Source organism: Dermacentor variabilis, chromosome 3 (genome assembly GCF_050947875.1).
Source record: "Dermacentor variabilis isolate Ectoservices chromosome 3, ASM5094787v1, whole genome shotgun sequence".
Taxonomy (NCBI): domain Eukaryota; kingdom Metazoa; phylum Arthropoda; class Arachnida; order Ixodida; family Ixodidae; genus Dermacentor; species Dermacentor variabilis.
In genome coordinates, this window is record NC_134570.1 from 67,288,331 (window position 1) to 67,300,987 (window position 12,657).

Consider the following 12,657-nt stretch of genomic DNA (forward strand, 5'->3'; position numbering starts at 1 on the left):
CGTTCCTAGTCAATCCCGTTTTCAACGTCAAAATAAGATAGGCATCGTTTAGAGGCCTCTCTTTGTGTCTATTCCTCTATAAAAAGTGGCACACATTTCCTCAACCCTCTTCTGGATAAGCCAAAGCACAGCGCTGATTAGTTTATGATCTTCATGAGATCACGTCTGCACGCAGGTCGCCTTCGAACAGATGGGTGAACCATACCCGCCTGTATGAACATCTTGAAGGGGCAGCTCAAGACGACAGACAGAAAGCAGGAAAGGCACAGGACAGCGCTGAACTCGCAACTAACTTTATTGGAAAGTGTACACAAACATAAGTACTGCCACCTTGCTTGCATTTTCTAGCATCAGTGGTGTATCTGTTAGTAGTTTTCTCGAGATTCTCTCTTTTTAGTTAGCTTCAACTTTTGTTGAATGGAAGGGAAATTTATTCCGACAAAAATCTGGCATTTGCATTGGCTCCCAAGTTGCTCTCCAGTACCACCTAACATTTTCCTAGGCAGGGTTGACAGGAGTATAAAAAGTAACCTAGACGGCCAAACGATCAAAGTACTGTGATATGTTGATTTTCTGGCCTTTGTGAATAAAGCTCATTTCCAACAAACGGTTGATAGCGTAGTTCAAGTGTTCCACAAGTGTGGCTCAGGGTTAGAAGTCACATATGAACTGCCAGATAAGAACGAGCTGCAATTTTTTTAGATACGAGGATTAAACTAACTGTTAAGCATGTGTGCTGGATGTATTGCCCAAGGTCATAAAATTTTTTAAAATTTTAATTCAACACATTCAGAGGTGGTAAAAAATGGCATTGCATTTTCGGTGCTCCTTTCCGCACTTTGGAAATCTTGTTTTCACCAGACTTCTGAGAGTTTTTTAATATAACTAGAGCGTTTGAGAGCGGTAGGTTTTCGGGAGGACGCTATCCGGGTGAACCATGCAGAAGCTTGTTAAGAGTGTAAAATTAGGAGCGCCTACAAGAATAAGTGATTCAGAGCCTGCTGAAAAGAAGAAAAGAGTAGTTGTAATTCCATATATACATGAACTATCACACAGCCTCAGGAATGTAGCATTCAGGTTTGACGTAGAGGCTCATTTTTTTCTGCCCCTAACAAGGTAAGCAACATTTGCGGAAAGATTGTTCGGAATTTGGCACAGGCTGTCTCCACTGTTACTAAGAAAGGCTACACTATTAAGCACGCGTCCCCACCTGTGCATTGTAGAATGAGCGTTGTTTACCAGCTTCCGATTTCCTGTCTGTATCGCCCAAACCGGTTTATGCCTGGACATTATATTGTCTGAGCACATGCGCTCGCTAGCAGGTAATGCCTACTCACATGTCGCGCGGCATTGCCCTGAGCATGGGTGTGCTTTGAAGAATCTATGAAGACGCCACAACTCTTTCCGTATATCAGACTACGATGGAAAAATACCAGGAAAAAAGAATACGTTGTGTAAGCATGCCTTCATTAACTTTGCATGACAGTGAGAGGGAGAGTCAACTTTTATTATTTCCAGCAATCGTGAGGGCACGCAGCCTCCCTCCGCCTAGCAGATGGCCGAGATCCCCCGGAGTCTCAGCGGTTTCTTAGACTAGCTGGGCAGCCAAGACTGATCTCGCTGGTCTGAGCTGAGCAGCAGGGTCTCCCACTGCTGTCGGTTTTGAATTTTGCGGCTTTCGAAAGGCAGTTAATTTGCATTTTTAGACCGCTTCATAGTATAGCATTGGATTACAGGTTTTTACTGTTTCCCTGTGCACTGATAATACCATCGAAAGGAGAGCACGGGAGTATAGGTTAGGGGGGGGGGGGGCACTTAAAAAAATTAAATTAGATTATGGGGTTTTACGTGCCAAAACCACGATTTGGTTATGAGGCACGCCGTAGTGGGGGACCCCGAAAATTTGGACCACCTGGGGTTCTTTAACGTGCACCTAAATCTAAGTACACGGGTGTTTTCGCATTTCGCCCCCATCGAAATGCGGCCGCCGTGACCGGGATTCGATCCCACCACCTCGTGCTTCAGCCGTGGTAGTACTTAAGTCTGTGTATGCTTTCTAATAAAGTTAGTTGCGAGTTCAGCGCTATCCTGTGTCTTTCCAGCTTTCTGTCTTTGCCGTCTTGCTGTTCCCGCCGCGCCGCGAAACAAACAGCTATTCCTCCACGGCTAAGCCGGCATTCCTCCATGACATTCCTCCATGACATTCCTCCATGACATTTTCCGAGGGAGGAGGATCGCGAACTGGCCGTGACCCCGCAGATTGTAGGATATTTGGCAGGTCACAAATCACGCCGAACCTGACAATGAAATGGAGCGGACGGCGCCTGCTTTTCACTGTCGGTGCCGGCAACGCGAGTCACGTGATGCGCGGTCCTTTCGTCTGTCACACAGATTGGCCTTGTGATAACCCACCTGCCGTAAAGTTGATAGCCCGTCTAAATTAGGAGAAAAAAAATGAAAAGTAAATATCCCTATGCAATAAATAAGATTGCTGCAAAACGCAGGTCCACTATTAAACTAAGAACTTCGTTGGCATTCGGTACAACACAGCGTTAGTAATTCGTTAGTTTAAGAGAAATAAAAGCGCTTGATTCTATTTAACAGAAATTCAATTGATAAAGAAATATTTTCCAGACCTTCATATACTAGAACTGAGCTGTAATCCGTGCTGACATTCTAATTTGGCGTTCCCTTTAATAAGAGCAGACCATGCTGTATGTCTCGATTTCTATGCACCTATGTTACTGATGGCTTGCACGATTATTGTTATGCAATGCTAGTAGACTTCCAGGCATGTGCAGCACCGCTGCATTTCTTGACCATAACTATTTTTGTAAGCACTAAACAATGTTTTTACAGCGAAGCTGCATATCTCTATACCGTCCAAGGAAATTTTCGTGTCGTTGGCGTGGTAGGCAAAAAACTCCCCGTACGTGGGCCGATCCCTGGGATAGTGCAATGCCGGGCCGACCCGCGACGGAGGTGAAACAGGCGTTAAGCACTCCCCATACGCGGGCCGATCCCGAAGATAGTATCATCATCATCAGGATAGTTCATCAGGAGTGCGCACTACTCGTGGTCTTCCCATAGTTGTAGCTGGGATGGAATGCGCGGAACCACTAATCCAAAGCTCCGTATGTCGGGCGCAAGGCCCACCACTTGAGATGCGGGCGCCGCAATCGTTTTGACGACAAAGTCCTTATTTGGCGATTGTTTGGATTGGTTTGACGACTGACGTGGCTGCCGGTACTTCTTACCGGCGCAAGAAGTGCCGGCAGCCGCGCGCTCCTAGTATCGCGTTTCAATCCCTGGGCACTGTTCGTTGGCAACAAACCGCCAGCATGACATTTGTTTGTTTCGCGGCAGGGTGGAATCAATCGCCGATAAATTCGACGCCGATCTGGCTCGATCGCCGAAAATGCACGGCGCGACAACCGTATAAGATTCGCGTATAAAAATTGCGTTTTCACAGGCGGAAATGAGTCACTCCAACCCCTTTTCCCCTGTTGGGCTCATCTTTTCCTCTCCCGCTAGGTCGCGTGGCCCCTTTTTAGCGAAGTCCGACAACGACGGCACGAGGTCCGCATAGACAGCTTCGCTGTAAAACTCCCGCATCCCGTGCATTGGGACACGCTGAAGATCCCCTGGTGGTCAAAATTAATCCGGTGTCCGCCACTACGGCGTGCCTCATAATCAAGTGGCTGTTTTGGCACATAAAACCCCAGAATTCATTTTTCTTGTCTTGCACCAAATGGCACAGACCTATACGCACGCCTGCAAATTTCCTCATCTCATCACACATCATTTTGTTTGATGTCGTCCTCTACTGCGTTTTCCTTCCCTTGGTGCCCATTTTGTAACTATTAGACAAACAGTTATCTAACTGTTCTATACACTGGCCTGCTTACTTTCATTAGAATTTTGGTTACCCCCGTTTGCTCTTCTGGCTACCCCCGCTTACCATGGATGTTTAAAAAAGTAATAAAAAGGAGTTCGGCAGCGTGTCTCGCTCCTGTAACACGTGAAGGCATAAGCCTGCTGCACACTTGGTAATGCGCCGCCTCGCATCGTCCCGTTGCTGCTTTCGCAGTTCGGCTCGTTCGGCTCGTTTTCGACGCTCAGCTGCGGCTTCGCGCGCTCGTATATAGCGGGGTCAGACTAGCGCCACCGACGTTTCTCTTCGACTATATGCTGCATCCCCTCAGCAGAGAATTGAAACGTATGCTGTTCTGTGTGCTGTGTGGGTGATTTCAATGGATGTATGCACTGTTCGCTTAACTTTGCTGAGCACTTGTAGCCTCAGCCTTACGGGGTTATGAGCCATTGCATTTTTTTCCTTGCTTGCGGGGGTATGAGCCGTTGCGAAGGTCACGTATTTTTTTTTTTTTTTTGACCACTCGACTATTAACCGCATTTCTGTACGTTGTATACTTGAATCTAATGAATGTATACACTGTACGCTTCACTTTGGTGAGTGCTTATAGCCTTCGCATTACGAGAGGCATGAGCCATTGCCTTTGATAGTTTTTGTACCATTGGACCGGACGACGCGTTTTCAGAGCGATAGCTCTACTACTCCAGGTACTACCTCTGCTGGTAAGAAGCTGCGGCAGCTACCACTAAAGAGAACAAACATTTGAACATCATTAATCCACAACGCGCTGTCTTCTTCCTATCACTTCGTTACCTATAATTTTTTTTGTTCCAGCACTAGTGGCGCCGTTTTTACCCAGACGCTCATGGACGTCCTAAAAAGATCCACGTCTCCACATCGAAATGAAGACGTCCGGTGGAGTTCCAAGCGACGTCCACGGCAAGTTCTAAATAACGCATCGATCATCACGGGCATCATTGGGATGTGGCATCAGCATGCGAAATATCTTTTGCGAACGAGCGCCAGAAGATGGTCTGCCAGATGGATGTGTGTCTGCTTCTCAGACGGGCGCGCTAGCTACCATGGCGCTTCCCGAGGACATCACGCCCGGGCCTTTTTTCAGCCCACACGTTAGTATAATCGGCCTCCAGAAGTTCGATCTTTCAGTTTCCTAGAAAGGAACGTGCTTACCATATGCTCAAAATGTAACCCATAGCTATAACATCTCCAGCTCATGTATTGACCTTTTTCACGGCGATCCCGTGGGCGCTGCCATCTTTGATCACGTGGTGACGCGTCCATTGCTTGCCTCAACTGCCTCCGTTGCCTCCACTTTACAATGGGCGTGTATGACGCCGGAGCGGCTTAGCAAAACTCTGTTCCAAGAGATATTGTAGACGATGACTGGGTGGACATGAAGCTTTGGCCACAGCTTCAGAGAACATGCAAAAGCGCTTTGGGAGCTGATTAAACTGTGTCCAAATGGCGTGAACAGCGTATATGGTGCTTGTTTGGAAAGCGAGGCTAAATATGCATTTCAAGCTATCCAAACTTTCCGCTCATGAATTGAATCAGGATTAGGCTGTTTTGCTCTTCGTCCTTTATTTGGCAAATATTTTGAAGCAGCGGCTTGTCACTTTTCTGACTCATCAAACTTCCTTGGTGCGATCACTATCTGATTATTTCTATCTAATCATTCGCGGGTGCGCTCAGTTTCAATAGATTTGTTCTTGCTGCACGCAAGAGGTTGGGGTTGGGTGGGCCAAATGAAACTTGGGGGTATGCTTACGCATACATAGACAACTTCAGTGGAGTTCCTACATTTTTCAGTTCTTTAATTTGCTTTGAATTGGGCCGCTACGAACGCATGAGTGGGTGACGATTATTATTAGTTTTTATCACGGATACAGGCAATCTGCAGGGGGTGTTCGCATGATCGTGCATGCTTGCTCGCACTGAAATTGCACAACTGTCCTATTCAGTTTCACATTGAGCTACATAGCTACTTTCCCATAGCTATTTCCACATTGATAAGAAAAACACATGGGCGGACGATGCAATCGCGACTAATTCATTATATGAAGGCACGCTGAATACCTGCGGTGCGCATGGGCGCACAGAAAAAAAAGACATACAGAGAGATATGTGCCACAAGCAGTACTAGATCAGATGCACAAAGTAAATCATCTTATCACGTGGCAGAAAAAAAAAATGTCTGGAGTATAGAACTCGCCTCAAAGCTCCTTTCACGTCAGTATGCCCCATTCATGCAACTTTCGGAAGGAAACAACCTTCTCATAAAGGTTGCCTTCAGCATTCCCGATGCTGTTATCATCATTTTTCAAAATTTTCTGCAACACTGGGACGCGCAACAGTTCCAAAATCATGCGCCTCCATCGAATACTACGGCCCGTGCACGGGAGCCAAGGAGAAAAAGCGTGACGTGCGCAGCGTGCGCGGGACTGGCGCGTGAGGAGAATTGAGGGGGAAAGCGTCGCTCGGAGGAGACTGTCTCTACTTTCCCTGAGCACGTGCCGGTGGGCGAGTTGGTTATGCATGATTACAACGAAGGCGCCAAATAAAACAACGGACGAAGGAAGGAGACACGAGACAACCACGTAGCCGCACTAGCAACTGAGCGTTTTGTTTCTTGACACAGGAATAAATACCTGCTGTCAAGGATCAAAACAACAAGAAGGAACAGGGACGTCATCTGCATCGCACAAGGAAACCGCAATACAGAACAACTTCTAAGTGCCGCTCCCAAGATACGCCAGTTCGTTTGTCGAAAGGGAAACTGAGGCTTCACTGATGCAATCATCACCACGCTTTTTGATCTCAAGCGCTTCCAATATCTCCCTTGTCACTTGATCATCAGCTCTGTTCAAAACAGCTGATGATGATCTTCTTGTTGTTTTGATCCTTGACAGCAGGTATTTATTCCTGTGTCAAGAAATAAAACGCTCAGTTGTTAGTGCGCCTACGTGGTTGTCTCGTGCCTCCTTCCTTCGTCCGTTGTTTTATTTGGCGCCTTTGTTGTAATCTCTACTTTCCATAATATCAAGGGGTTTTAGCGGCACGCCGCCGGAAGCGCCATCTTATTTCTCTAGAACAAACTGCTTCGCACTTCGTAAATTTTCTGATAGGCAGTGATAACATTGACTTCGAAAAATTTCTTTAGTTGAATATCCTTTATCCAGGGGGAAGGTCTTCAATAATTGAACTGCCCAATTCACTTCCATGCAGACGCGTACGCGATGTACCTGCTCTTACATGTGTGATGTACCATATGTCCCATCCCACGTAATATATGTGTCAAAATTTAAAAAATATATGCAAGTGTAACGTAACCGGCGAGAACCAAGGTAATGACTATTTATTGTACTTCGCCTAATAACATAACTAGTTATTATGAACAACTTCTAAAATAATGTGAGCAAAAGTGTCAATGAGAAAATTGTAGACCATTCTGAAAAATTCCCGATCCAGCTTTCTGCTGCTCAACACGTGCTACTTAAAATTGCCTTCCCTCCCCCCCCCCCAACCCTGCGGGTTTTCTCAGAGAGAGAGAAACTTTACAGAAAAGATCACACGAGCGTACGTTGCTCTTCCGCTGTGCAGTGGGTGGTCACCTCAGTCCAAGAGTCCAACGGCCTTAGCTGTCTTTCTCGCTCGGTTGACCGGTTTGAACTGGTCCGTCGAGTCGGAGCTGGACGGCGCTGCCTACCGTCGCCGTGTAGTGGGGTGTGTTATGGGTGTGAACTGTGGTGTGCTTGCGCAAGTCCATACCATGTGGTAAAGCGTTGTGCATCGATCGCAGTGTGGGCATTTGTAGAAATACAGCGCAGGGTGTATGGCACACTGGTAGAAACTCAAATGTGGATATATGTTTGTTTGGAGTTCTCGCCAAAGTGCATGTGCCACGTACGTGAGCTTCGCAATTATCAATTATAATAAACTGCGATCGATGGAGGTAAACCATATCGTTAAAAGATCACAATAATATATGTCGCATCGAGGACGCGTCCTTTACGTTAGCTAGAAGGTGCGAGCATATTTCGCTAACGTGTCCGTCGCGGAACACCGATCTTCCAGTAGAAAACAGTGCCGGTGAAACTCAGTACTTTCTCACTTGTACGCCGATGAACCTTGCGCGTGCTTGCACCAAGGAGGTTGGTTTGCACTAGGTGGGCCAGGTGGAACGTGCTCCGTGACCGTGGACAACCTCCTACTTTTATTTGACGGCGCATATTGCAGAAGTATTTAAACCCGCGAGGAAGTTCAGACGTTCAGATAAGTGTCAATGCTATGAAGTGGAAAGAGCTACAAGACAGTATTTGGGCATGTCTAACAAAGTTTCAGTTTGATTTGCATTCGTTCTCGCTACTCCATTAGCGCATCATCGCATTGTGTCGCAGCCGGCCAAGAAATGGATAAGCTAATGCAAAAATACACTTCACGTCCATAACAGCAGTTTCAGCGTCCTGTTTCAACCACCCCAATGACCATCCTTTCGAACTAATTTTAGCGTTGCTAGACTGCCGTCAAGCAACTATGACAAGAGTTGCTTTTATTTGTGTGTTTTTGTTAGCGCATTTTCTTGGATCGGTGTGGCATGCGTAGGGAATGAAGAGGATAAACAGCCGAAGTGTACGATAATTGACACGATTCGCTTCTGATTCCGAACATCACCATGGCACTCGATTGGCTTACGCAATACGTAACGTTAGAAAACGTCTGTCTTGGTGTCAACCTTGTCACGCTCAGTGTAATCTACAAGGCGTACCGGTCTAAAGTGACGAATTTCGAGGCAGTGCAGGTAAGTTTCGTTTGCTCCTTCATCAAACATCCTAAGTGATCCCGCTGCGTGTTAGTTCGATCAAAACTAAATCCAACGCCAATCGAATCGGAGGTGCCTTGAAGGGCGAACGAATCAGTTCCCTTTGGTTAAGAGGCCATCGGAAAGAGGAAAACACTGTTTATTTAACTACGCGTGTGCTAAAGACCGCCGAGGACTCCCGAGGTCTTTGAGATCGCTAATGACCTTGTAGAGACTAAGCGCTGTACCAAGCTAACAGTTATTTCGTTGTCGGTAAAAGGAGAAAAATGCGTGTTATGAATTGCTGATATTGAAAGAATCAACAGCTGTGTTTGAGGTATACACTAGCGACTGAATCGCAGCATATTCACGAAGCGTTATTAGATCACCGGCTTATATAGTTAAACTTCTCCCTCGGAAAACACTTAATCTAGTATGTTCATTTACTGTAGCGCAGCTCGAATCAATCCAAACCTGTTGACACAGTTGTGTTCGAGACACAAAACACCGATACTGTGTTGTTTCTCTGATTCGGCCGTCGTTTCCCTGCAGTTTGCTGTGTGAGTTACACCTGCTTCTATGTTTTGTCTTTTACAGACAGCTCGTCAATTGGACGTTGACAATAATTTAGCATCGAAATTGCGCGAAGAGTACCCCAATGCCACTGCGGTGCACGCCGTCATCAGAGGCCAAGTCAGGGCCCTTGGAGAAACGATCAAGAGCAGGCACGTGCGCGGTGCTAAGGCAGTCATTCAGGAATGTTGCCTCACAGAGCACAAGATTCAGTGGAGCCCGGTATCCCGCTTCTGGTAAGTACGTGGTGGTGGTGAACTGACACCGTTCGGTTCTTTGGTTCTCTCCAATGCTGGCTTTGTCTTTGTAGCATCATTTTCTTTCTTATCCTGTTCTTCTAAATGTCTTACCCTCGCGAATTGAAATGCCTACAGGTATATATGAATGAGAATGTCTTCATTTAAGATGTGTAGTTAACTTGTAGCTAGCTTAAAAGCGCACCATAGCTCAGAAAACTCAATGCTCCATTCTGTGCGAAATGCCAATGTCGCTTGTGAGTATGACTGTGCTAAGACACATTGTGGTTTCTTTCTTTCTTGTTTGTGCTTTATTCTATATAAGTATTGTGGTATGTGGCATGCCCAGACAAAGCATGTAATTAGAAATGAAAAATTTTTTCCACTTTTCAACATGTTTCTTATGCATAAGTGCCTGACACAGAGCATAAGGCAAATTATTTTAAAGGGACTGACAACTGCCCAGAATGTGTTGTGAGGCTTTGATATTAAATGACCATGATTTATAGTGATATAATTCAGCATGCCGTTCGCAATTTAAGTAGGAATTATAATTTTAAATTGGCAAAGAAAGTCACAAAATCCAGTAAGTGGCATGGCCTGGCGGTGAAATCTTGGTACTTCAGATGTAGTCTATGAGATTACTGTACGTAAGTCGGCTGTTGTTAAGTACAACATGATTATTGCCTAAAATTGCTGTTGCTATATTATTAGGCTCTTGCACTTTATTCTATGATTCGGAAATCAAAACAGCACGCATGGCAAAGGCAACATGCTGAACTGCATATCACATGCAAAAACATTGTTTCGTTCTCAATCTGTTTGGTTTTGCTTTGACTGGTTAAATACCAAAGCAGTTGGGCAGGGAACCACGGAAACACGTAACTATTATTACAGAAGTACTTCAACACATTGGAAAACATGAATCACAGGAACATCGACTTGATAAACAAAATAATACTTTCTCACAGTTACGATGGCCCTTGTCATTGCCTCCCACTAATGCTGGCGTATAATTGCTATTGCGGTCACCTACCACCGCTTTCAGCATGTTTCCAGTGAACGGCTACATCCTCACTGAATATCGAAAATTTCCAACAAAAAATTTTCAATCGCGTTTTGCGCATTGCCACGTCATGATTAGATACTCTGACTGGTAAGCTTTCCCTCGCATTAAAAAAATAGGTACCATGAAAATTGGTTGTCAGTCCTTTTAAGGAAAGATCTAGTCTTTTGAACTTGATATGTAACATTAGCTATAGTCACTGTTGGAATGTCAATGCTTTGCTCTTCCTCAAAATTGTTACATATGTTGCGCTTCTTGTGCTTTTCAAATTTTTCCAGTATAAACAAGTCACATAGCCATTTTTAGCTATCTGTGCAGAATTTATGTGATGGTTGAGGATGAGAAATTAAATAACTGTTCAGCATGCATTGATGTTCTGAAAGGAGCAGGACTGTCTTATTGTTATTCATTCTGTTCTGCCATATAATTTAGATGATGAACCAGCAAACAAATGCTAAGAGCATTGACTTCTCTCATGCTTGCTGAAGCTTGCCGAGTTCACTGAAAGAAGTTTCCTCTTCTTCAGGTCACAGACCCAACGCGAGATACATCGTATCATCAACTATGTGCCATTCGCCATTACGTCACGACACAGCAAAGTGATGGTTGAGGTAGTGGATCCACAGGAGTGTGAGAGTATTCCAGTAAACTGCGTCTATGAAAACTTTATCCCAAATCGAGACGGCCTGAGCGGTGTTTTCTTTGGCTGGCTGCGTGGAGAACAGACCAAGGGCATTGAAGAACAGGAATTTCTTCTAGAAGAAGGCTCCACTTTAACTGCCTTTGGCACATTGACAGTCATGGAAGACGGTTCCGTCAAGCTGATGCCACCAGCTGATGGCGTCTGCTACTACCTTACACAGCTAAGCCACCCAGCACTAGTGTCAAAGCTTCGCTCAGAACTCAGCATATTGCGCATCGTTAGCTTTGTGCTCGGCTGTACAGCTCTAGGCCTTTCATGCTACCTCATGTTCACATGGTGGAAAGCAAGGCAGGCAATGGCCCAGCGAAGAAAGGACTCAATTCGTCGTGAAGAAGCGAGGAAGCAAAGACGAAAACTGAACCGTGAAGCACCTTCAGAGAACCCGTGTTGCGTCATCTGCCGCACAAACCCCGTCGAAGTGATGATTCTGGAGTGTGGCCACGTTTGCTTGTGCGCTGACTGCTCGGAGATGGTTACTGGGAACTGTCCCATGTGTCGCTCACCCATCAAGCGAAGTGTGGCAGCGTTTCTTCCTTGATCAAGGTGCAGTGGTGGATATGCTTTCTGCAGAAAATATATCATCAGTGAAAGCTTTGTTCTGTCTTTTACATAAACATCATGAACATTGATGGACACTCAGAACTTCGTTCCTGTGGTAATGAATATACAACGTATTAGTACTCAGCAAGATGTTGCTGTATGTGCACATAACAAAGAACAACGTTCTATATAAGTTCAGAATTTCTTATGGTATTTACATACGCAATAATTGTTTTCAGGTTTGAATGTGTGGTCATGCATTCATTCACAATTTGACTAGTTGACATACTTTGGATATGTTGTGAGAAGTCACCAATTCACTGGTAAGATTGTTGTGCGTTATAAGGGCTGCCTACTGAGCACCAATAAAAAGTTATCTGCTTTTATGTTGATGTATTCACAAATAAAGTTTGTGTAAAGTTCACTTGACTACTGAAGTAAACCCATTTATGCAGCTTATTGTGTCAAATGTTTCAGCATTTAAATTTTGCATGTTATACAAAGATTGAAGCGGGGGGGGGGGGGGGGGGGCTGTAAGTCTACCCAAGCTTTTGGCCTATAAGGACAGTTTGTCAGAGCCTGCATTTGCAACACGTCATTCTGGCATAGTAACATCTTGGTTAGTGTCGATCAAGCTTTGCTAAGTCGCTGAATAGTGTGCTGACGGCACTGCTAACTCGGAGTGCTAAGGTTGGTGTATAGAGCGCTATCGATACAATGAAACCAAGAGCCTCAGGCGAGCAAAATTCGCCAACTGACGGCGTGCCTGTAAACGAAACTAGAACTGGCGGGAACATCGCATTCAATTTTTATAATTGTATATATCGTATAGATATCAGCTGAGAG

The 12,657-nt window shown here is 45.3% G+C and overlaps 1 protein-coding gene across 1 annotated transcript; it reads left to right on the forward strand.

Annotated features, from left to right (window-relative positions):
• Positions 1 to 8,444: 8,444 nt before the first annotated feature.
• On the forward strand, positions 8,445 to 12,235 carry LOC142575809 (mitochondrial ubiquitin ligase activator of NFKB 1-like). The gene is made up of 3 exons (XM_075685472.1): positions 8,445 to 8,693; positions 9,291 to 9,502; positions 11,095 to 12,235. The coding sequence occupies exons 1-3, from the start codon at positions 8,568 to 8,570 to the stop codon at positions 11,807 to 11,809; spliced, it is 1,053 nt and encodes a 350-aa protein (XP_075541587.1). The 5' UTR covers positions 8,445 to 8,567; the 3' UTR covers positions 11,810 to 12,235.
• The last annotated feature ends 422 nt before the right edge of the window (positions 12,236 to 12,657 follow it).